At 42.0% G+C, this 26,270-nt stretch overlaps 1 protein-coding gene across 1 annotated transcript in view; it reads right to left on the bottom strand.

Moving 5' to 3' along the window:
* Nucleotides 1-24,408, bottom strand: part of RASIP1 (Ras interacting protein 1) — a 29,525-nt gene extending 5,117 nt beyond the window's left edge. The window contains exons 1-11 of the mRNA XM_070729625.1: nucleotides 24,268-24,408; nucleotides 21,634-21,788; nucleotides 13,762-14,339; nucleotides 11,189-11,559; nucleotides 8,871-9,518; nucleotides 7,623-7,660; nucleotides 5,252-5,403; nucleotides 4,723-4,838; nucleotides 4,390-4,630; nucleotides 2,795-2,967; nucleotides 1,199-1,346 (exon numbers count right to left, since the gene is read on the bottom strand). Of these exons, the coding sequence (XP_070585726.1) occupies nucleotides 1,199-1,346; nucleotides 2,795-2,967; nucleotides 4,390-4,630; nucleotides 4,723-4,838; nucleotides 5,252-5,403; nucleotides 7,623-7,660; nucleotides 8,871-9,518; nucleotides 11,189-11,559; nucleotides 13,762-14,339; nucleotides 21,634-21,767 (2,599 nt within the window). The 5' untranslated portion in view covers nucleotides 21,768-21,788; nucleotides 24,268-24,408. The remainder of the gene's footprint in view (nucleotides 1-1,198; nucleotides 1,347-2,794; nucleotides 2,968-4,389; nucleotides 4,631-4,722; nucleotides 4,839-5,251; nucleotides 5,404-7,622; nucleotides 7,661-8,870; nucleotides 9,519-11,188; nucleotides 11,560-13,761; nucleotides 14,340-21,633; nucleotides 21,789-24,267) is intronic.
* Nucleotides 24,409-26,270: the final 1,862 nt, after the last annotated feature.

Raw genomic sequence — 26,270 nt, 5'->3', positions numbered from 1 at the left:
TCAGAACGCATCCCCCGTGAAAATTGGGGGAACACTGTATTACTACATGTCTATTTTTCTTCCTATGTATTTGTGTATTGGACAAATGAATGAATGAATGAATGAATAGAATATATAGAATATATATATATTCTATATATTCTATATTTACAGCAGCATGAAGCTTATAACTTCAGCCTGATGATGGTGAATGTGATTTCACCAAAACGTTGCATAGACACTCAAAATATTACACGGGGCAAAACTCGAACTCAGAACAATCTACATACATATACCCGTGAAAATGTACGAAAACAAATATATATGTATATATATACGAATCAACGAAAACGAAAATCTATGAAAACACACACACACACACATATATATATATATATATATGTCACACGTTTAAGCTGAATTTGAAAATTAGGGGAGACTAGGATAGATCTATTTCGGCCTTATTTTGGCCTCATCAGCTAGCCATACCCACTGGGACTTGAACCTGCAACCTTTGCCTTGTAAGGCAGAGAATTATCCTCTAGGCTACAGTATCCAATCCCTTCAGCTCTGTACCAGGGAAGGGTTACATTTTGTGTCGAATCACAATATATATATTTGTAGATTGTTCTGAGTTCGGGTTTTGCCCTGTGTAATATTTTGCATGTCTATGCGACGTTTCGGTGAAATCACATTCACCATCATCAGGCTGAAGTTCCAAGCTTCGTGTTGTTGTAAAACAACACGAAGCTTGGAACTTCAGCCTAATGATGGTGAATGTGATTTCACCGAAACGTCGCATAGACATGCAAAATATTACACAGGGCAAAACCCGAACTCAGAACAATCTACATACATATACCCGTGAAAATTTACGAAAACGTATATATATATGACAGTTGCAAACATTCCATTTTACAACAGCACGAAGCTTGGAAACTTCAGCCTGATGATGGTGAATGTGATTTCGCCGAAACGTCGCATAAACATGCAAAATATTACACAGGGCAAAACCCGAACTCAGAACAATCTACATACATATATATATATATATATATATATATATATATATATATATATATATATATATATATATATTTGTTTCCAATAATTGGTCATCGGGGTGTGGTCTTGTCCTGGTTAAGGGCATAGAAACCCCTGATAAGTTCTAAAAAATTGGCAAACAACTTATAGACTTTACACTTAAAAGCTCACATACCCTGTGCCATCTCATCTTGTTCCTTGTCAGGTGGGTTCCAGCATTCAGGAGATGCACGGCCTGGTCCTAGTTGGTAATTTCTGAGCACATGCTGGAGCTGAGCTGGAGTTAGTGCTGGATAATCATTTCTTAGGCGGGACCAGGATGCCTGGATATCGATAGAATGCGATGTAATTTTAACAAAATTGCAGCGGCCCTAAAGACGGTCCTCCAAGCCTGACAAGTTCTCCGTGGAATGTTTGCTTGTATCTAACTCCCCTAACACAGCTTGATTGTTTTGGAGGAAGAGGACATAATTATCCCCCTCCCCACATTTTAAAAACATAGCTGGTCAATAGTTTGATGTTATTGATTCATGGGTTGAATTTGTTTATGAATAAAAACAGCTGTATAGGGGAAAGCACATTTCCTTTATCACTGGATACTAAACGTTGCAGGAGCCTGATTTTTTTATAAAACATAGATTTTGATCAAAAAGACTTAACCAACAGAAGTTACTGATTACATGACATTATAAACAAAGGTCTCCTCGTATAAGCCATACACACAGAGGGGGTAGTGTTCCTAAAGAATGGATTTCAGAAAAATAAGTGACACCTATTTTAGCATTTATTACTTATAAATCAGGACATTCTGCCCTGCTAGACGCAGGGAGAAAACAAACCCCCACACCTCTCATTTCTGAAATTATTACTATGATTTACTATGAAATTATTACTATGATGAGACCACATTTGGAATACTGTGTTCAGTTCTGGAGACCTCACCTACAAAAAGATATTGACAAAATTGAACGGGTCCAAAGATGGGCTACAAGAATGGTGGAAGGTCTTAAGCATAAAACGTATCAGGAAAGACTTAATGAACTCAATCTGTAGAGTCTGGAGGACAGAAGGAAAAGGGGGGACATGATCGAAACATTTAAATATATTAAAGGGTTAAATAAGGTTCAGGAGGGAAGTGTTTTAATAGGAAAGTGAACACAAGAACAAGGGGACACAATCTGAAGTTAGTTGGGGGAAAGATCAAAAGCAACATGAGAAAATATTATTTTACTGAAAGAGTAGTAGATCCTTGGAACAAACTTCCAGCAGACGTGGTAGATAAATCCACAGTAACTGAATTTAAACATGCCTGGGATAAACATATATCCATCCTAAGATAAAATACAGAAAATAGTATAAGGGCAGACTAGATGGACCATGAGGTCTTTTTCTGCCGTCAGACTTCTATGTTTCTCTGTTTCTATGTTTCTATGATGTTTTGGGGGATTTGTACTTCAATATATAGAAACACATAGTGAAGAAAACAGAGATGCTCAGGATGGACTTGGGCAGAACTGCAGAAAAAACACAGCTACAGTATGCTGGTTAGGTCCCTGACTACAATGGTGTAAGTGTTAGGATCAATAGTAAATCACATTTTTCACTACCCTTGTGATTTTGAATGATCTCTAAAGGAATGGCCATAAGTCAGGAACTACGTGTAGTGACCTGGCCCCATGTCAGACGTGGCCCTGAATGTGAACAAAGGCTGGAGCTGATGCCCCTCAAGACCATTTGGGGAAATGAGGGGGATGTGAATCAGCTCCTTTACCTGAAGCAAGCTGCTTTTGGGCACGCACAACAGGTTGGCTGTGTTGCTGAGCTTCCGGAAGAATTCCGTGGCAATGTCCCCAAGGCCAATTCCTTGCAGCCAGTCCAGGACAAGGTCCAGGTTGGTTCGGATCTGCACCGCTTTGGCCCACTGGAACAGCGACTGGGAGCCACCTGGAAATGGGTGGTAGGCAGGAGGCAAGGAGAAAGAGTTGGTAAGCCTGGCCGACATCCCTGAACCCTGGCTTCCCTGCTAAGTAGCTGAACCCCAGCCTACCCTGCCCCCACCAGGTCTGGAGGAGGGAACCGCCCATGGCAGCCAGGCTTGTTTCCTGCTACGTCCGAGGGCAGCCCTGAACTTTGGGACAGGCAGGAAATAGCCGGCTTCCACCAGAGGCCAGAAGAAAAAATAGGAGGAAACAGCAGCTGCTGGGCCAAGGGGGGAGGGGGGAAGCTGGGCAGCAGGGAGAGGGCGAATGGGATTATTTCTTTTCACTTCTCAGGAGGAAAATAACAGAATTTGGAGAGTTCAGGCTTTCTCACATCTCCCTGATAAAAAGAAAGGGGTTCTTGCTTCACTTGGCTTCAATATAAGCAAAATTCTCAACTGGCTAAAATATTCACTCAAAGTCAATTCTTTCTTTCTTTCTTTCTTTCTTTCTTTATCCCTCTATCTCTCTCTCCACCACTCCCTCCCTCCCTTCTTTCCTTCTCCTTTCCTCTTATCCACATTGAAAAGTTTTTAAAAAGCACCTCAAAGCAATTCTAAGTTTTTGCAGTCATTTGACATGCTGTTCTTCACAGTTCAATTGAAGGTCTGGTAGCTGCAGAACACAGTAAGACTGACTAATGCAAATTTGAAACCTGGCATGCACAACCCATCTGATTAGTTTATAACATTGTGGGAATGTAACTACAAGGAAAATATCCATGGTCCATTCCTTCATAGAACCCTCAAGCTCCCAATTCTTACAATTTTCTAGTTTCTTATACTCTTACTTGATTCTTTTCCTTCCAACACTCAAATGCCAGAGAAACACTTTTTGTAAATTCCTTGCTGTTCTTCTGCATCATTGTTCTAACCCCAAAACCCTCTTGCTCTAGTCTTTCCTTTCTCTTGCTCCATTTTCCAAAAATTTCTGATAATACAAGTGGCCTCATCCTTTTCTACCCATGTCTTAAACTGTTTGCAAGCACAAAAGATGAGACCTATTTTAGTGTTCAAAAACTGACCTTTTTACATGAAGCCTTTGGATATTTTTGGTTTCTATATTTAATATCAAAAGGTTTTGTATAAATAAACCAATCTTCTTGTATCTTTGCCAATATCTCTCCCATCTGGGAAATTAAATTAAAATTAGCTTGACTCAAAGTAAAAAACAACAACAGTGTTTTTAGGGGGGAGATGCAGTTAGGTGCACCTGCTGGTCTTCATATCTGAAGTACTGTGTAGCCTATGTTATGGAAGTGAATCTATCTACTTCGAAATACTGAAGTCTTTCCCCCCACCCCATCACCCACCTCCAATTCTTTCAAATTTGTGTCCCCTTCCCCCTCCCACACTCCGGAAATGTCCACATAGTGTTCCTAGCGAACCTCTTTCCATGATGGTGTTGAAGAGTGAAGCATTGGAGAAGAAGAAGAGGTATCCAAAGGTCTGCGAAACAAGGTCAGGGTGCAAGTCACAGTCACGGGTGAGTTCGAGGGTTGCCTGGTAGATGGCGAGGGTCCCCCGGATTCCCTCCGGCATGCTGCTCAGCTCAGGCACATGCGACAGGTCGGTGGTGGCTGTGAAGGGGTTGCTGTCCAGCAAGACAGGAAGGGCCGAGTATAGAGTCTGCCGGATGAGGAAAGAATTAGACACCAAGACTACTGGGAAAAGGGAAAGGTCGGGCGGTCAGGCTTGTTCCTTGGGGAGTGCTTGCTCACCTTAGTGAGGTAGTACACAGATTGCTGGAAAGTGGACATGATGACTTCATCTAAGACAGCCATAGCTTCATCACAGGTCTCCAGGTCACTGGAGAGCAATGCATTGTGTGAAGCTCCTGTAGTGAGTTTGAGAACATTGTAAAATATTACAGATAGATAGTAGTTCCACAATGGAAACGAGGAATGTAAGGAACGTTTTCAAATTGCTCTACAATTATTCAATATTCAACAGGTATCAAGCCATATCAGTTTGGTAGGATGTCCTTGGAATTCTGGGCTACTTATGCATAAGCTGTGATTCCCCCTTGTTGATCTAACGTTGCCTTTTCTAGAGGAAGTAGTAGTAAACTCAGCCCCCTTTCTGTGACCTCACAATTATCATGAGTCAATAAAATGAGTCTTGGAGAAATCAGGAAGTCCTGTTTCCTTGACCCTTCTGTTCTGGGATTAATCTTTGAAAAATAGTTGGCCTGTCCTTGGCCTTCAATCCTCCCTTAACTACTAGAAAGAAATAGGATTCTTGGCTCACCTTCCAAATCCAGATCTTTTTCAATGTCCAGGACTCTTTTTTGCACTAAATTGAGTAATTCCATCGAATTAGCCATCCAAAGCATGAGGGGGCGCAGGTCAGCTGCCACTTCCTCGATGCTGAGGTTTCCTGCTTCTCCTTTATCTTGCTGGCTGCAAGGAACACCAGAGTGACAGAGATTAGCATCAAGGGGGGTGGGAGGTTGAAGAAGTTCTCACCTGCCAACAAGAGGCAGCTGACTTTTTAGCTGGGATATTAAAACAACAACTGGACTGGATATTTTGCATTCAAGCCATTCTACACATTTTCAGAGTTCACGCTGAGTTCAGCCTTTCTTGATATATTGTAAACTTTATTTCCAGAGGACAGAAGTGTGTAGTTTCCACTTCTGCATTTGCAGTTTGGCCTTTCACACTGTTTATATTGCTACTGCACAATAAGGCCTTTTCGTTGCAATTCTTTGAGAAATTCAGGATATTTTGTATTGCTTATCTGGACAACACATATTCAGCACAGTCAATTGTCCTTTTGAAATTGTTTGTCATAAGGTTAACCTTAATTTTTAGCTTTGTTCAGTAATATTGTGTATCAAAAAAGTTCTATTCTTCTCTAATTCCTGTAATTTCCTACTCCAGTGCTGGAGCAGATAGATACGAGGTTTTGTTTTCTTTAGGGGGAAAATCACACATAACTACTGACCTCTACAAAGCTTGGTTTTTATTATGTATGACTTGAAAATGCTGTTGATTTGAAAATGGATTATGGTTTAAGTGAAGGTGGTATAAAAGTTGTCTAACCTAAATGGGAGGAACTAATCTTTACAGATAGGGAAGGAGCTAAACAGCAAAAGGATGGGAGGAACTACTATAAAGCCCTTCATGGCACCGGACCAGAATATCTTCGGGACCGCCTCCTGCCGCACGAATCCCAGCGACCGGTTAGGTCCCACAGAGTTGGCCTTCTCCGGGTCCCGTCGACTAAACAATGTCGTCTGGCGGGACCCAGGGGAAGAGCCTTCTCTGTGGGGGCCCCGACCCTCTGGAACCAGCTCCCCCCTGAGATTAGGATTGCCCCCACCCTCCCTGCCTTTCGTAAACTCCTTAAGACCCACCTTTGCCGTCAGGCATGGGGGAACTAAAACACCTCCCCCTTGCCCATGTTGTTTTGTTGATTGATTGACTGTGTGCCTGTTTTTTATATATACTGTTTTTTATGAGATTATTAATTTAAATTGGAACTGGATGGGTGGGCATTGGATTTGGTATTGTGTACTGTACTGTTTTTTATTATTGTTGTGAGCCGCCCCGAGTTTGCGGAGAGGGGCGGCATATAAATCCAATAAACCTAAACCTAAACCTATAAATCAGGGGTATCTAAATCTAGCAATTTTTAGACATGTGAATCAGCCAGCAGTTGAAAATATAGGTCTTAAAATGGTCTGGGTGGATACCCCTAAATTATGCACAAATGGGAAAAAATGAATCCATACAAAGTTGTCCTTTTGATCTAGAAAACAATTTGTTACATGTATGTGTGTGTTTGTTTGTGTGTGTGTGTGTCACATGTTTTTGCTGAATTTTTGCAGTCAGCATGGTTGGAACTAGTAGGAGTTACCTCCATCTATCTCGACATCTGAAAGTGGAGAAGGATAAACTGCATCCCACCATCCCAGAAGGCTGAGCAAGCAAACTGAACTTGACCACTTCAACAGAGCTAGAAAAACTCTAGATCAGTGTTCCTTAACCTTGGCAACTTTAAGATGTTCGGACTCCAACTCCCAGAATTCTCCAGCCAGCCACAGTTCAAGTCCACACACCTTAAAGTTACCATGGTTTAGGAACATTGACATGTCTGTCATCCTGTATCCTTTACAAGACTAGGAATTCTGGGAGATATTGTCTCAATAAATCTGGAGGGAAGGCTAACATTAGTGAACTGAAAGTGGTTATTATGCTCTTGGGCCATAGAAATATCTTCCGGCACAAACTTGTGGAGGTGTTTAAGGTCATTATTTTGAAATGAGAACATTTCTCAATAGCTTGGCGCTATGCCTAAGCCATTTGGGCCATCTCAGACTAAGAGCAAGATCTTTCTAATATTCCACAAGTAGACCTTGACTGGACTAGCAAATGAACTTTTCTCTCCAGGAATGAAAGAGCAGCATTTTTCACTGCTCCCAAGGAGTACAAACAAGTTTAAGCTGCCAGGAACGCAAAGCTCCCCAATAAAAGCAAATGACTAGGGACTTCTCTGCTATATCTCACAAATCACTCAACCTCTGTTGCTCAAAACAAGCTACAGTACTGACTAAGCCTAATATTATGACTTGCCTTGGAAAACATACTCTTTTAGAGATAATTAATTTCCTTACTTTTCTGGTTGTCGATCTCTGATTTCTTTGATCTTGCCCTAGAAAGAAGAATAAGACGAGAATGAAATTATTTAGGGAGGGCTACATTCTTGGTCTCAAACCCTTTCCATACTTGATAGCCAGAAAGGATTCTACAATTACTGGAGGGTCAATGGGGAAAAATATTTATTACATTTATTTCATTTAAAGAGATCTGATGTGAAGGTCAGTTATGGAAGTTTTTCCCTATTATTCTGCTCAGGTGTAGACATAAAGATTTTATTTTACATTCATATGGTTTTTTCCCCTCTCTTCTGGTTATTTTTAGAACTTTTAGCAAGCAAGAAAGGAAGAAGAACGTAATATTTTACTTTTTATGTGGAGCATCTTGCAATTATTCCTTAAAAACCAGTTATCTTGCAGTACTCCTTTCTTTTATTTCTTTTTTTAAAGGAAATTAGTCATGTTGTCTTTCATTCCCTGACAGAATGTCATAGCCATATAACAATGGATATAGCATGACACATATTGTGCACATTTGAATTAATGGAATTCAGAATGGAGAAAAGAAAGTGGGGTTATACTTCTGAGACAGGAGTCTACGGAGAGGGGCAGCATACTAAATAAATAAATGAATAAATGAATGAATGAATGAATGAATGAATGAATAAATAAATAAATAAATAAATTTGCAGCTCAGGGTTACTCTCTGAGCTTGACTGTTTTCTTGTAGATGTTTCGTTACCAAATTAGGTAGTGTCATCAATGCTAGTAGGGAATGGGGTTTGATCTGAAAGATAGTCCTCAAGTTACGACCATAATGATGTATTTACACCTTTTTTGCCATGGTTTTTAAATGAATCAATACAGTCATTAAGCAAATACTGCAGTTGTTAAGCAAACCAATAGGTAAGTGTAGGTGCTAGAATTGTAAATGACAAATTTTGGCAAAACCATTGTAATATGTAGTTACATGCTTGTGGGACACTGCAAATGATCCTAAATACAGCTGTGTTTCTAGGTGTCCAAACATCATGTGACTGCAGGGGTGACCCAACTCCCATAATTTTGAATCCTGTTCAAAGTCCTATTTTCTAAGTCCTCTTTTTCCAGCTGGCCATAGCTTCCAATAATCACCAAGCAACTGGTCATAAGTGAAGAACCAACTGTTATTAAATAAATCTAAAGGACTAATTTTCAAAATAAAGGACTATCTTTCTCAATCAGTGAAACCACAGGGCCCAAGCAAAGAAGTAGAAAATCCTTTACCCAAACAGCTTCCTTCACCAACTGAGCGATCCTGGCTATCAACCTGGGCAGATGGCCTGGCTCCAGCTCCCGAGCAGCATGCTCCAGGCAGAGCCCAAAGAGGAAGGCGGGTCCCAGCCTGCAAGCGGATGTTTCCTGCAGCCGCACAATTTCAGCCAAAAGGGCCTCCTGCTCTTGGGGGCGGTAGCGCAGCTGAGGTTCTCGGCTCTTGAGATAGGCCCGGAATGCCTCCTGCCGCTCCTGCAGGGACCGACCGCACACCTGGCAAGCCAAGGCCCCCACCAGCCCTGGAGACACCCAGGCTTTGGGCAGCCAAGCCGGAGGAGCACTGGCAGCCCGTGGATCTTTGTACATGAAGAGGAAATATTGCCCCATGCCCAGCAAGTCTCCAGGAGCTAACTCCACCTGGCGATGGAGTGGGGCACCATTGTGGGTGATAGATGCTCCCCGGAAAGGCCGCACCATAGCTGAACTCCAGGGTTGGCTGGGATCGGCAGGGGGCACTGAGGATACCACACAGCAGTGCCGCGGCAAGATGTCGGGGGCATTCAGGAAGGTGTCCACAAAACTCGATTGGTCTGGAGCTGGGCGACGCTCGGGGCGTCCAAAGATGTGGCGGCGACGTGTCATCACGTGGATCACAAACTCCTGCAGAAAGGGAGGAATGGAGCAGAACAGTGTGAGACACAGGGAAAGTTGTCATTTAAGTGAGAAGAGGCCACTCAATTTACATGTGGAAGGGAAATGGTTCCATTTAATTAATTCCCTGCAGGCATTCCCAAGTGGAAATGTACAGTTTTCAAGGTTACATTTTCTTCTGTACTTGCACGAAATATCCCTTTTTGAAATCTGTATAGTTTTTACTTGGTTTGCCAGCCTGTGCCCAAAAGAAGACTCAAGATTTTTTGCCTGTGACAACGAGGTCATTTGAGTGTGTAAATGCCCAAAGATTGGGGCACTTAAGCTGAGCAATAAGAAACTCTACCGTATAGGTTGAGTTTGCATGGCTCCTAGGCTAAGCAGTTCTATGCTGAGTAGTGGTTTGTGGTTCAGCGTGTTATCTTACTGTGTTTTTTGAATCCCAAGATTTTTATGCTTCTGAGTGAGGAAGACTGACTTCCTCAATCTGTTTGCTAAGACGGGGAGGGGGAATATTTCCCCCAAGACTTCAGCTATGGTTTGCTCTCTATTGCACTTAAACAATCTTGTCCCCTGATCCTGTAGTATCTATATATGGCAGCTTGAAAAGATTAAATTCCGAACATTCCAGTTTCAAGGGAAGAGATGATTAGATCATATCGAAGCTTGGTCAAAACAATGCACTTGAGTGTTTGTGAGTGTACCTGTGCGCATGAGTTTTATTTCTCCATGGCATTAAACCAGGTGCTTCTCAGCCCCTTTAATGCTATTATATGTAAATATGTGTATAGTGACTAGGCAAGAATTACTAGTCCTTCTTTTCCTTAGCTGCAATTCTTCGGATGAATTAGATTTCAAATCTCATAATCCCAATCAGCATGTCACGAATCCCAGCGACTGATAAGGTCCCACGGAGTTGGCCTTCTCCGGGTCCCGTCGACCAAACAATGTTGTTTGGCGGGGCCCAGGGGAAGAGCCTTCTCTGTGGCGGCCCTGGCCCTCTGGAATCAACTCCCCCCAGAGATTAGAACTCTCCCCACCCTCCTTGTCTTTCGTAAATTACTCAAGACCCACCTATACCACCAGGCATGGGGGAGTTGAGACACCCTTCCCCTAGGCTCTTTATATTTTATGTTTGGTATGTATGTGTTGTTTGGTTTTTAAATATGATAGGGTTTTATATGCTTCTTTTTTAATATTAGATTTGTTTTGCTATAATATTGTATTTTATTATTGTTGTGAGCTGCCCTGAGTCTCCGGAAAGGGGCGGCATACAAATCTAATAAATTATTATTATTATCATTATTATCATTATTATTATTATAAGAGCTGAAGTTCAGCATTTCAAGAGATCATCCATTTGATGAAAACTGTCCTAGACTTTTCCCTCTTGGAAATACTATCAAAAGCTGAATGAGTGAATTTACCTGCTATTTCCAAAGGTGCTTTTTCAAGAGGCAATTGGACTTTCTGGTTTTTCTTTTGTTTCTTATCCAAGAAGCTTCTTCAGCTCTGGCTGGATGGTGGGGCTGAATTTTTCAATCAGGATTGAAGAAGCTTCTTGGGTGAGAAGTGAAACATCTTCAAAGAAAAATCAGAAAGTCCATTTGCCTCTTGAAGAAGCACCTTTGGGGCAACCATGACCTGGATGACTGAGCATCTTCTCCATAGACATTTACCTGCTTTTCATTGTAGCCCAGTAACTGCAGGAAATAGGGGTGTTCAGTTGGGGGCTGTATGAGGCACTGAGTAAGCTGCTCAAGGCTGGCCACATCCGTGACCTCCTCTGCACCGGCTGAAGGAGTTGGGTTGCCCTCAGCCTCTTCGGCTGCCTTGAGCCGTGATTCCTCTGGTGGACCCCCTTCTACTGGTTCACCAACGGCCATGCTGAGCACTCCTTTGCGGTCCTTGCGGCGCTTCGTGCTGAGATTCATCTCGCTGATGCTGCGCCGGAGCGAGAGGTTGTCTGCTCTCTCTTTGGGGCCCACGTGGCCCCCCGAGGCAGCCCGGGAGCGTCGGGATTGTTGTCGCCTTGACTGAGAGTTAATCCCTGCGAGAAACACACACAGAGAAAGGACTAACCCCAGGAGAAGAGGTGCAGGAGTTTCATGCTAAAACCTCCCCCATCACTTATGGCAATAAAAGTTAGTCATGCAAAATTCAGGAAAACCTGCTTTTGTACAGAGTTCATCGCTTTGTATTATTATTTTTGAGGGTAGCTAGAAATGTTGGTATGGCTAAAGCCAAGCAAGGAAAGGAATAAAAGGGACACGTCACTGCGTTAAGCGCTTGTTCCCTTTGCACCAGTATGCAGATAGTCCTCAACTTCACAACCATTTGTTTAGTGATTATCAAAGTTACATTGAAAAGTTGCATTGAAAAAAAGCAACTTATGACCGGTTCTCACACTTAAAGCAGTCGCAGCATCCCCATAGTCACATCAAAATATGGGCACTTGGCAACTGGCCTCTATTTATGATGGTCCCAGTGTCCTGGGTCACAGGATCATCATTTGCAACCTTTCCAGCTAGCTCCCAAAAAACAAAGTCAATTAGGACTTTGATTCATGAACACATGATTCAGTTAATTGCAGCAATTCACTTAACAGTCATGACACAAAGGGTCATAAAACGAATATTCTGATCCAAATTGTGTTCATAAGTTGTATACTGAATAGGAGAACCTGTTTTCCATTCAAGGAGTTTCCATACTGCTATCCTCCCTCTATTTTTTTATATATATCAGTGTTTCTGAAACTTGGCAACTTTAAGATGTATGGGCTTCAACTCCTCAAAATCCCCAGGCAGCATCCTGACTGAGGAATTCTGGGAGTTGAAGTCCACCCATCTTAAAATTGCCAAGGTTGAAAAACAGTGGTATAGATAAATGAAATGATGGAAGGGAGCTTTGCTCCGTTTGCCTGTGAAGAATGAGGGGAAAGAGAGAACACATTAGTCTTGGACTCTGTATTTTGAACAGAGAGCTATAATTTAGGTTTATCTGCTAGGGCTAAGAAGTCACAGTAGTCTTCGACTTAAAACCATTCATTTAATTACAATGGCACTGAAAAAAGTGGCATGACTAGTGTTCACATTTACGAGTCTTGTAGCATCCAGAGGGTCACTTAACTACACCTGTTTGGTAAGTGGCATTGATTGATTCATTGATTCATTCACTCACTCGCTCACTCGCTCACTCGCTCACTCACTCACTCACTCACTCACTCATTCATTCATTCATTCATTCATTCATTCATTCATTTATATTTAGTATTTGCCACCCATCTCATATTCAGTGAGTCTCAGTGGTTTACATTTATTTAGTTGCACTGTCCTGGAGTCATATGATCACCATTTACGACCTTCCCAGCCAACTTCCAATTAGCAAAATCAATAGGGGGAAGTCAGATTTTCTTAATGACCCCAAGAATCACTTAACAAAAGTAGTGATTTGCTCAACAATTAGGGAAAAAAAAGATCATAAAATAGGGCACCTCTCGCTTTGCAACTGCCATATTAACAACAGAAATTTTGGGCTCAGTTGTGGTTATAAGTTGAAGACTATTTGTATGTTGAATTCAGAGAAGTTGTGCCAGTGTTTTAGAAGAACAGAGATCGCGTGAATGAAGCCAAGGGCCACTGGAAAACATTACATCCTATAAGGTTGTAAATAGCAGTTCTAGGAAACTCTTTTCTTCTTTACAAGAACAGCAGTTTTAGAACAGACCAAAGAGCTAATTATAGCCAGCTAGATGGTCCTGAGAAGACCTTCCACAGAACACAATGGGACGGATACCTCCAATCATCACCTCCAGCATCTGGAACTCTGAAATATATTAATTGAAGTTCTGTTTTCAGCAGTCTTTGATAATTAATGGCTGTTAACAGACCTGGATTTCCAAGCAAATCTCAAATCTTTTGTGAAAACCTTCTAAACTCAAGTCTGTCACACTACATCCTGTGCCCAAAAATTAATCATGCGCTGGGCAGAGAAAGGCTTTTTTTTTAATTAGCTATAAAATGTATGGTTAATTTTAATTTATGTCTCTGGCTTTATATATTCTGTTTCAGTATTAAATTTTGGTTGCTACTGGCATGGAAGGTGGGATACAAATCAAGCATTAAATAAATTGCACATAAGATCCAGAAATGTGAATTCCTTCAAAAACCAAAAGCAAATTTCTGAAAAATGGGTACAGCACAGCAATCTCTGGAGTAGAAAAACCTGTTTAGCATTGAAGAAGAGCACTTACCGCTTCCATCTTCATCCTCCCCCTCGACCATCCTTTCGACGTCACATCGGCGGCGAATCTCAAAGCGTCGAGTGCAACCAGTTTTGGGTTTCCACACATCTTGCAGCACCAGTGGCCGTTCACCATCACCAACTGCCCGGAGATACTGGGCCTGCCAGGAGCTATCCATTCCATGAACACTGCCCACAACATCACACAACACGTAGGCATCTTCAGCATTGGCTTGTGTTACCCCGTAGCGCTCCAGGGCCTCCCGCACCAACTGACGGGCAGTGGAGCGTGCGGTTGCCAGCACACTCTTATAGTTGGCACCCATGGAGATATCCCCTCCATAAATTTTCAAGACTCCTGGCACTTCTCCATGAGACGGGGGCTTGACTCGTTCTTCAGGTAGGGGGTCAATGAGATCAGCTAGTTTCTTCTCACTGGCCCAGCGGCCTCCACCCCCACTGGTGGGCCCTCCCACCCCACTTCGCTGGAAGAGCGTTGAAAGCCTCTTGTGCCGCGCAGCCTTATTCTTGGCTGGGCGCATCTCCACAGGTTCACTGCCACGGCTGGCAGTGTCTGAGGACGTAGACCTGAGGGGAGAACAGACAGGGTTGGAAGGGGTAGATCCCAACCAATTCAGATGGATTGAGATTCAAAGGGGAAAGATCAATTGATAAATTCCGAAGGTATTGGTCTATGAAGAAAAGCAGAAGCTCATGGGATTTTTTTTAATTTACCAAATTTATGTGCCACCCATCTTTCTAGCAAAGAACTCTGGGATGAACATTTTTATAAGGTTAAAAAGAAAATGTATCTTGCCACTTGTCCAAATAGGCTAATTCAGAGAACTGAGCATGCCTCCCATTTGAGATAATCATCTCAAAACATAGTTTTCGCCAGGTGTTACATTTTTAAACCTTTCCAGTATCAGGACAGAAAGCACTGTTTTTATACCAATTGTTTCAGATTGTTGTCATTTAAAGCAGCATTTTTCAATCTCACAACTGTTAAAATGTGTGTTAAGTGTGGGTCGAATGAAGAGACAGGACTCTTAGCTAAGACAACAGCTCTTTTATTTGTTAGACCGGTGCAAGAAGAAAGAAAATGAACACTGAGCTGTTGGGCAGCTCCCTCTTTTAAAGGAAGCTATCTTACAGCTTAGCCATTAAGTTCTTGTGCATCTTCCGCCTGTATTGGGCTTAGGGAAACCTTTGCCCCATGTTTCCCTCCCCATCATATTCAACATCCCTCCCCTCTGAGAATGAGCATTACCCAATCAACAGAGTGACTTGACATAATCATGCAGGTACACACGGAAGTGAATGTGACCTGATCTTATTTGTTTGTCCAATACACAATACATATTGAAGAGAACAGACATGTAGTAATATATATAAAGGAAAGAAGAAAAGATATAAAAATAGAGGAGAAGATATATTAAAGGAAGAACAGATATATGAGATAAAGGAGAGACAATTGGACAGGGGACGAAAGGCACACTGGTGCACTTATGTACGCCCCTTACTGACCTCTTAGGAACCTGGAGAGGTCAATCGTGAATAGTCTAAGGGAAAAATGTTGGGGGTTAGGGGTTGACACTACTAACTCCAGTAATGAGTTCCACGCTTCGACAACTCAGTTGGTAAAGTCATATTTTTACAGTCAGGTTTGGAGTGGTTAACATTAAGTTTGAATCTGTTGCATGCTCTTGTGTTGTTGCGGTTGAAGCTGAAGTAGTCATTGACAGGCAGGACTTTGCAGCATATGATCTTGTGGGCAATACTTAGATCGTGTTTTAGGTGTCGTAATTCTAACCTTTCTAGACCCAGTATTGTCAGTCTATTTTCATAGAGTATTCTGTTTCGATTGGAGGAGTGAAGGGCTCTTCTGTGCAACTCAGTTGTTTCAGTGGTAGCAGCCTGAGCAGTCAAGCCTGCTGTCACTCTGGAGCCAGCCAATGGAACTGCCTGAAACTTTCCTTGGGGTGTGGCTGACTCCGCAGGGACTGGATTCCCAGGAACTCTCCGCTGGACTCCAGCTTCTTCAGTTGTGTATATGCCTTGAGAACACGGATTTGAGTGAAGGATAGAGGTAGTGCCTGTGGTTTTTTCGGTGTGTATGGAGACTTTAGTTTTAGGTCTGGCTCTTTTAATAAACTCAACTGATTTTAATAAACTCAGATAGAACTTGGAAAAGATTCATTGGATGAAAAATCCTAAAGGAGAAGGCAACTCAAGAATCTTGAGAAACCTTTTTAAAAAATGATCATAAAAGCCCAATAGCACAATAGCACTGAGAAAGAAAAACAAGAAATCCAAGAAGGAATCAATATGGCTGCACGAAAATCTCTCTGACAAATTGAAAGACAAAAAGGACAAGTGCAAAAAATGGAAAGTGGGACACATAACTCAGACAAGCTAGCAGCAGATAGCCAGAATCTGCAAAGACAAAGTCAGGAAAGCAAAGGCTCAGAATAAACAAAGACTCACAGCAAAAGTCAAAGATAATAAAAAAAAGTTTCTTCCAACATATAAATAACAAGGGAAAAAAATCAAGAAAACATTCTTTGCATCAGTCTTCATACAAAAAGAAACTATAGCCCAACCTGCCAGAAACATAATTCTAAAAAAAAAGATTGGAAACAAAAGTTAAAATAAGCACAACAATAGTAAGAGAACACCTATTTGATCTTGATGAATACAAATAAGAACCACTGCACCACACCTTTCAAAAATCCCAGAACAATGGGGAACTACCAGAGGGCTGGAGAAGAGCTGATCTAGTTCCCATCTTCAAAAAAGGGAAAAAAACAAACCCAGGACACTACAGACCAATGAGCCTAACATTAATACTTGGGAAGATACTGGAAAAGATAATAAAAAATCAGATCTGCCAACACCTAGAAATGAGTAAAGCAATAATTAGCAGCCAGCACAGGTTTGTTACAAACAGGTCATGCCAAACCAATTTTATTTCATTTTCCAACACAGTGACTAAATTAGACTAGCAAAATACTATAGACATAATATACTTAGACTTCAACAAAGTAGACCATGACCTACTTCTTCATAAGCTAGAAGAAAGTAAGATAGGCAGCTTCATCACCAGATGGATTCACAACTGGCTGACAAACCATACTTAACAAGTAGTCCCAAATAGGGCTAAGCCTACATGGAGAGAAGTCAGCAGTGGGGTACCACAAGATTCCATCTTAGGCCCAGTACTCTTCAATATCTTCATAAATGACTTATATGAGGAATAGAAGAGGAACTTACCAAATTTGCAGATGATACTAAACTGGCAGGAATAGCTAATATGCTAGAAGATTGGCTCAAGATCCAGATCTTGACAGACCTGAACAAGATCTGGATCTTGAAGACTTGAACAGACTTGGCCCTATCTAACAAAATGAAATTCAATGTAAAAAAAAGTAAAGTCCTACACTTAGGTAAGAAAAGTACACATATAAACTGAGTACACATATAAACTGAGTGAAAACAGTTTATAGCAAGTGACTGTGACAGGGATCATGGAGTCTTAGTGGACAACAGCTAGATAAGATCCAGCAGTGAGCAATGGCAGCTAAAAAAGCCAATACAATCCTAAATTGCATTAACAGAGGATAGAATCAAGATCAAGTGAGTTATGAATACTACTCTATAAAACCCTATTTAGACCACACTTTGAATACTGCATCCAGTTTTAGTCGCCACATTGTAAAAAAGATGTTGAGACTCTAGAAAAAAGACTCTAGAGAAGAGCAACCAGGATGATTAAGGGATATAAGACTAAAACATATGAAGAACAGTTACAAGAACTGGGCATGACTAGTCTAGTGAAGACAAGGACCAGGAGAGACATGAGAGCAGTGTTCCAATATTCGAGGGGCTACCACAGAGAGGAGGGGTCAAGCTATTTTCTAAAGCACCTGAAGGCCAGACAAAGAATAATGAATAGAAACTGATCAAGGAGATATTTAACCTAGAAATAAAGAGGAACTCTCTGACTGTGAGAACAATGAACCAATTGAACAATTTGCCTTCAGAAGTTGTGTGAGCTTCAGCACTTGAGACTTTCAAGAAGAGATTGCACTGCCATTTATCAGAAATAGTGTAGGGTCTCCTGCTTGAGTGGGGGGTTAGACTAGATGACCTACAAGGTCTCTTCCAATTCTGTTAATGTTTCTATTCTTTTGGCTGTCCTAGTACAGAGTGCCCCAACTGCCCCTGGAGTTGGTCAGTGTGCCTCCTCCATATCTTACAGTCTTCTAATTCAACTCAGTATGATTGGGGACCTGTAATAGTGATTACCTTTGTAGGGGCCTAGGTCGCACCCCTGTATATTTCTGGGCATATACTAGTCCTCTATGCTAAATGACTGGCATTGGCTGGTCAAATTTGTGGGTTTATCTGTGTTGTAATTTGGGTGTAGCCTGTCTAGCTGTGATTTGAGTTTTCGGCCCATTAAAACTCTGCTGGGTTACAATTTGTGGCGGTGCTAGGAGATATACGCTGCACTAGAATTTGTTGATTTTGGCTTGCACCTCCCCGGTTCCATTTTGGCTAGAGCCTCTTTGGTTGACTGCACCATCTGTTCTACTTGTCCATTGGTGACCGGATGAAATGGCACTGGCAAGGCATGGCAGATTCTATGTTCAGCCAAAAAGGTTTCAAATTGGTTATTCAATTCAATTCAATTTATTAGATTTGTATGCCGCCCCTCTCCGAAGACTTGGGGAATTTGACTTGGAGCACTGCTATTTGGCATTTTTCTTTTTTTACTTTAGGTCCGTCTTCTTGAAACTGACTCAAAACAATTCTTAACCTGTAGTTCTTCTTTGTTGTTTGTGGATATGAGGACCTCATCAAAGTAGGGAATAACTCCCGGAATACCCTGTAGGAGGCTTCCATTATGATGTGAAACATTCCTGGCACCACGCTTACCCCAAATTTCAGTCGGTGGCATTTAAATGCCCCTCCCTGTGTTACAATAGTCTGTGCCTCTGCGGTGGCATCATGCACTGGCTGTTGTTGGTAAGTTTGGGCTAGATCGAGTTTTGCAAACATTTTGCCCTTTCTCAGGGAATGCAACAAATGCTGTAAAATGGGCACAGAACAGACACTCTGCTGTAATGCCTTATTGGTCATGCCTTTATAGTCTATGCAGATGTGGACTGAGCCATGTGGCTTTATCAATGTGATAATGGGGGGGAGGGTTCTCCCATTTACCATGATCCACAAGCTCCAAAATCTCTCCTGCTTCTGAATTTCCTATCCTTTTCTCAGAGTGGATTCGGTTGATTTCATCTTCCTTGACAGATTCTTTGGGCTCTGTGCTTTCTTAATGCATGGTGGCCACACTGTTTGATTGATGGCTGATGCTTTCTTTCTTTAGTGCAGCTGCTGACTTATTGGACAACTCATTTGCCTTGGCTTCATCTAGCGCAGCTTGAAGTGTGATGCTAGGCTTAGCTAATAATCATTTTTTCAGATTTATGTCTTTTGAATCTATCTTGCATTGCTTCCTCTAAATTACTGAATTCACAGTCAGCTGTAATATCTATTAATTTTGCGACAAAGTCATTGATTGTCTCATCTTCCTTTTGATCTCTATGGTAAAACTCACGTCACCTTAGAAAATTAGAGGTGTCGGGTGCATAGTGTATCCATAGCATTTTTTGCAGCATCTCGCAGGATATTGCCTGCACGTTTGTTGGTGCCAGCAGAGCTTTAACCATTTTAAAAATCTCAGATCTGCAGTAGCTTAGGAAAAATGCCCTTTTCATATTGTTCAATAGTGCTAGAAGATCATTTGCTTCCATGAACATCTGAAATCGATCCATATAGGATGGCCAATCTTCTTTAGCTGGATTGCATAGAGTTGGTGGTGGGGTGGGTGTGGTCAACTTGGAAAGGCCAATGCAGAATCCCGACCTGCTGTGAGGATGATCACTGATGTCATGTGGATGTCCAGTTCACTTTAGCTCTTTTGTTCTCTTTGCATCCCACTGTTGTCACCAATATTAAGTGTAGGTTGAATGAAGAGGCCAGACTCTTCAACTAAGACAACAGCTCTTTTATTTGGTAGACTAGTGCAAGAAAAATGAATACTGAGCTGTCCAGCAGCTCCCTCTTTTAAAGGGAGCTGTCTGACAGCTCAGCTACTAAGTTCTTGTGAATTTCCCGCCTGTATTGTGAACGAATCAATTTAACCCACCAATTTTCCCACCCTGACAAGTGGCCCCGAGAGAAACCTTTGCCCAGGTTTCCTTCCCCATTATCATATTCAACAATGTGCAAACCTGATCTCCCAGAATGAGAAACACTGACCACTTGGAAATTTCTCCATAAAGCCAAATCTGAGTAATGACAGTTCTGTTGACTGGGAAGCAGGAAAAAGCTGGCATGAACAAACAGCTGGTAGAGTTGTTAACCGATAATGCCAATAATTTGGTTCAACTATTTTCTCCATCCTGAAAAAACTGTGAGAAATTTGGGCTAAGTTCTAATTACAAGCAAGATTCCCCAGATAGGCAAACCTGGACAGGGGTAAGGGTGGGATATAACTGAAAGAAGATGGGGAGGTTCTTCACAAGTTTTTTATTTGCCTTGTACTACTTTGCCAAATCATAGAGAAATATAATTTCCACCCATCTGTTCAGCTGTCATCCCAGTTCCCTAAATAAGGGCCTCACTTTGATCCTTGGGATTTGCTTTGCTTGTTCAATGTTTTATTTTTATTTTTTGACTTCCTGGATAAATGAACTGTTTACTGGTAACTGTACAAATTTTTCTTTTGCAGTATTTGATGATTCTGTTTAAAATCAGTGATTCAGTATCCATAATGGTTCTCTAATTCTTCTGAACTGAATGAAGAAGGAAATGCAGACGAGAGGGAGATGAAGACCAATAACATATAGAATATTATTTGACACACTGAAAGCATGAAATGCCCAGTTGACATTTGATGCTGGGGAACATAATTATGCAAAGAGATATGAAAAATGGGTTTACTATGATGTTATATTACACAAGTTATTGGGCAAGATTTTTTTCCCTATAAATTCTAAGAACTGGTTTCTCAGAACTAATTCTGGGCTGTAATAGAGGTAGTCCTCAACTTATAACCATTTGTTTAGCGATCCATCAAAATTATGGCATTAAAAACAGTGACATGACTGTTGCAGTGTTCCCATGATCACGTGATCAAACTTTAGGTGTTAGCAACTGGCATGCATTTATGACAATTGCAATATTCTGGGTCACAATCATCACCATTTGTGACCTTCCCAGATGGCTTTAAAACTGAAGTCAATGGATAAAGCCATATTCATTTAGTGACTGTGTGATTTGCATAATGACAGCGGCAAAGGTTGCAAAATTGGGCATCACTAACTTAACAATGGAAGTTGTGGCCCTCCGTTGAGGACCATTTGTACAATTTTTGCCTGAACTGGTGCAATATCTTAAGACAAACACTGCTGTGAAATTGAGGTCAGTTCAGATGACCTTACAGGATATCTTCTAGTGTAGTAAATCAGGAATTTGACTGCAGCTGTTTTCCAAGACACACCTCAATTGGACCCAGTCTTTGCTCTGGCAATGTTGCCAGCATGATGGAGTATTGCATGCATTCCTAGCACTATCCCACATATTTTGCATCTGATAGATGAGTGAGATTTTGAGGTGCTGACTGGCTGATGAAGAGTCAATAGTACTTCTATCCTATCCTCCTCGTAAGAAACAGCCCATTCCCATATTTCAGTGTTACATGGGTCAAGCTTGGTATTGTCATATGAACACAGGAAAAGGTATTGCTATGAATTTTAGATATCAAGACAGCTTACAAGGGAAGCTCAGCTAATAGTTCTCTTTGAATACTTACTTGACAGACCCCACGCTTGGCCACCTACGTCCCAACTTTGCAAAATGCTTCTTTGGAGAGTTGATCCACAACCCCATAGGAAAGTGAAGTTTCCCAAAGCGGGGGCTCCCGTCTTTTCGCTCATCCGAGAACATGATCACAAACACTTGGAATTACTGAAAGACACAAGGAGGGGAAGAGGAAGGGGGAGAGAGAAAGACAGAAAAATATAATCTGTAAGACACATTCTTGGTGACTGTGACCCTCCCCTAGTTGATATTCTTTGACCTAAACAGAGTAGCTTCTGCAGCATATGGACACAGCTTCCCCAGCTGTTCTCAGCCCTTGCAGTTATCATTTTTATTTCCTTTATATTTAAACCTTGGCTTTCTGAATGTGACTTGATACAGGGCAGAGCTGTTGGATATTAAGAGCATTGGTCACATACAGCACAATATTAACAGCTTTAATTTCTTTCTTAAAACAGTATGGGTTTTTTTGTGCTTTAATATAGAAAGGCTATGAACAAGAGGAGATGTGTGGCAGGGCAGGGGTGTGGATATTATCTGTGTACCACGATGACTAAAACAATGAAAGATATACTTTACAAAATCAGATTTACAAAATCTTGAATTTCACAGAGTTAAAGCTAATCTGGCTACGTGACAAGTCCCAATTTCTTCTCAGCTGGATTCCAATTTCAGTAGCAAGGTTGATGAGTTGGTTAGATATTAAGGCACCTCATCTGGGCTGCAAAACTCCAGATAATCACTATTTGACAGCAAGGATTTACAAAACTCTTGACTTTTGCTGCCACTTAATGATTGCCTATATTTTTGCAGCCAATTCTGCTAGCCCTATGGTTAAGTGTCTCTGCTTCTGTCTTTCTCTTTCTTTGCCACCTCCAATCTTACTTGACAGGCTCCCTGAGAGAAAGCATTTCTTTAAGGAACTGTTGGATGGTTTTCTTTTTTTAATCTAATTCTAGGTATGTTTTAGGTGAAGAGAGTGAGGCTGCAAACAGAGATGGGTTAGCATTGCTCATCAATACTTAGCCCCTGGAAAGCATTGGCCCCAACATCGGACATATGAGCAAACTAATGCCTACGCTTTTGCTAACTTACAGATTTGAAACTTTGAACTAAATCACCTAACTGTTTTAAACAATTTTAAACATTTCATTTAGAAAAGCAGGATGCAGATATAGCGACATGTATGTGCATATGTACCTATGTACAAACTGCACAATCCTGAAATGGAGCTGGAAAGACTTTGCTCTCTTGTTTCAGTTTGGCTTGTCCTTACTCTCCTGTTTCATATAGTTTGCCCTTCTCTAGCTTGGGGTATTTCAGATATGTTGGAGGGTTCCCAGAATTACCAGGCAGCTTGTTGTTGGCCATGTGGCCTGCCCATACACCCTAGGCCATTTGCAGTCCAATACATCTTGTCAGGTAGCTTGTTAGCAGCTATTCTAGATCTTCTCCTTCACTAAACCTTCCAGTCTCCAATTAGCTAATTTTTCATGAGCCGTAAATTTTAGGTCTAGATCAAAAAGGCAGTGAGAACAAATCCAGACCTTCCACGGTAGCTATGAGTCATAGGCCTTGAATCTAACAGTTACGTCAACAGGAAAAGATGAGATAACCAGCTTCGGGGTCAGAATAGCTGGGCCTCACCTCACATGAGCTGCTTAGTTCTTGGGAAACTGGAAACGATGGAGAGACCCTCTGAGATGAAGCCATCCAGCTCCACCCTATCCAATGCTTTAATAGAAGCCATAAAATGAAGTTCTAAAACATGATTCTTCCCTATTTAATCAGCTGGTGTATGATGCTTTTTTCTTTTTCTATAAAGCTCTACTATTTTAAGCACAGAACTCAGATGGTTTGCTCTGCAGGCACCAAACTTTCTCAAAGTCAGAGACCAAAAATCAAGAATTATTCCAATCATACATTCCTTCCTGTTTCCCACCCCCTGGATTAAAACAGAAAACAAATAATGCAGGGTGCAGTATATTAACTGTTTAACAGGATAACTTAGTTGGAAGGTATCTTGAAGGTCTTCTAGTCCAATTTGCCACTCAGAATAGGTTTGCTGTTCCCAATCGGCTATTTTTTTCTCCCAATCAATTCCCACTTTATCAACTTTTCCCAAATATTGACTTGATAGAGAACATATTTTTGAGAGAAAGTAAAGAATGATGGGACTTGATTTTCTATTGTGGGATCAAAATAATTCTTTAGTGTAAAGAGAAAGCCAACCAATGTTATTAATTGATTTTATACTGTTTTATAGTTTTATTGTTGAGAGCCACCTTGAATCCTCTAGGCCTGGGCAGCATATAAGTCTAATTAATAATTAATTAATTAATAAACCTCCCAACTTCTGGATTTGGTGAGAAAAAAGCAATGGTGGAAACAGATAAAACTAGAGGTGAAGAAATACTAGTGCCAGTATTTTATTATATTTATTATCTTATTATATTCCCTTTGAGATGTGGTGGAACAAATCAGGATTCATCCTTATCCACACCAGTCTCCCCCATTTTTCCACCTGTTACTGTCTAAGCCTTGTTTTAAAACTACAGTATAAAGTCTATGAAATTTTGCTCCCAGACACACAAATGCACACAAAGTCAAAAACTAACATGATTACCAGTTAGATGATGTCCCAGATGCTGTATCCTCTGCACATCACTCACTTTCAAGCAGCCCATGGGCCAAGCTCCATCTTCTCCTTCCTTTGGCCTCTGCTATGGTGTTCCTGTATATGCTGTGACTTAAATCCAGAGTGACTGCGCACGGATTTCCCGTCCCGCTGGTCATTCACACACAGGAGGTGGGGCAGGAAAAGGAGATGGGGGTGGGTGGGCAGGAAACTGGCTTGGAGCAAGGCCTCTCCCAAGAACTGGGGAGGGCAAAAGAGCAGGGAAAGGGACAGACCAACACTTGAACTACCCAGGGCTGGGTCATGAAACCCCTTGCAGTATAAACAAGGTGGGGAGGAGATAAATTCTGACCATTAGAATAGGGGTGAATTGATGCATTCTGTTGCAGTCATCAAATAGTGAGGCCTATGATTTGACAATTTGGAGAGAAGGGAGCTGTGAGAACAATATGCCTGGATTGTTTTCCTAAAACTGTTTGTTCCCAGATGTAAGTTTCGAGGTTTGGGCATATAATTACATATAGGTGAAACTCAAAAAGATAGAATATCGTGCAAATGTTTATTTATTTCAGTAATGTAGCTTAAAAGATGAAACTTAATATACGAGAAATATTCATAACGTGCAAGGCAAGATAGTTCACACTATGATTTGTCATAATTGTGATGATTATGGGGTACAGCTCATGAAAACTCCAATTCACCATCTCAGAAAATTAGAATATTATTTGCGGCGCAGGCGGAGTAACAGTCGGACACAAAGGTATGGGTATAATGGGGTCACTTTATTAAACCAAACTCTAACTTAACTATTTAACCAATTAAACCACGTGACCTGCAGGGGTGCACAAATCAAATGGGGGCGGAGTTAACTTTAAACAACCTCCTCTGAGCAACTCTCGGGCGAAAGCTCCTTGCCTGGGTGCAGGGGCATGGTAAACTTACACCTGCCCCCTGCCCCTTGCCACGCCCCCATGGCGTGTGGGATGGCTCGCCACTGGTCTCTGGTAAGCCCCAGCCAGCGAGCCTCAGGAGCGACCCCCTCCCCGAACCCAAGCCGGTCGAGCCCTGTAATCCGAGAAGGAGATCGCCCCTCACCTCACTAGAGGTGCCCCTAAAGGAGATCACACAGTTGCTGCTTACGCCCATTTCCGCCCCCTATCGGCCTTCCCCCCCCCCAGTGACCTTGGGGGGGGCACTAGTTGGTGAGTCCACCCCCTAACCACACTCCCACGCACAGAGTGGAGTAGGCGAAAAAACAATCACAGTTTAGCCAATTTACTGTGACTGCCAAAAATTCCTACTCGGCCCCCCGAGGGGCGACCCATCATATGCACCCTGTAACAGAGGGAGGGTGGGCGGGTGTCCCACGAAGCCGTGCGAAGAGGAACTGCGCCACAAGGCAGCCCCTTATATAGGGCTGCCTCCCTCTCGCCCGGTAGCCAATCGGTGCCCAGCGCACCCCACAGACGTCACTGCGGCCCCCGGTGATGACGTGGGGCCGCAGGCTCCGCCCCGTAATGGCGGCCTCCTTCTCCCGACCACGCCGCAATGACCGCCGGCTGCGGTGAGTCGCCAACGGGCCATGCCATCAATAAAAAGGGATTGTAGGCGAGTTTGCTGGCCAATCAAGGACAGCAGTTATTGAAGCAGGTTTTGGTGCTTTTGGCAGTGTGGGCAGGTGCCAAGTCCTGCTGGAAACTTTAAGTCACCATCCCCATAAAGCTCATATGTGTATGGAAGTATAGGGTGCTCCAAAATCTCCTGGTAGATGGCTGCGTTGACCCTGGACTTAATGAAGCACAATGAAACAACACCAGCAGATGACATGGCTCCCCAAATCAACACAGTGTGGAAACTTTAAACTGGACTTCAAGCATCTTGCAGTGTTTGCATTCTTCTTCCATACTCTGGGTTCTTGGTTTCCAAATGAGATGCAAAGGTTTCCACAGTCTGTGTTGATTTGGGGAGCCATGTCTTCTGCTAGTATTGGT

Source organism: Erythrolamprus reginae, chromosome Z, assembly GCF_031021105.1.
Source record: "Erythrolamprus reginae isolate rEryReg1 chromosome Z, rEryReg1.hap1, whole genome shotgun sequence".
NCBI classification, from domain to species: Eukaryota; Metazoa; Chordata; class Lepidosauria; order Squamata; family Dipsadidae; genus Erythrolamprus; species Erythrolamprus reginae.
This window is presented reverse-complemented; position numbering and strand designations above follow the sequence as displayed.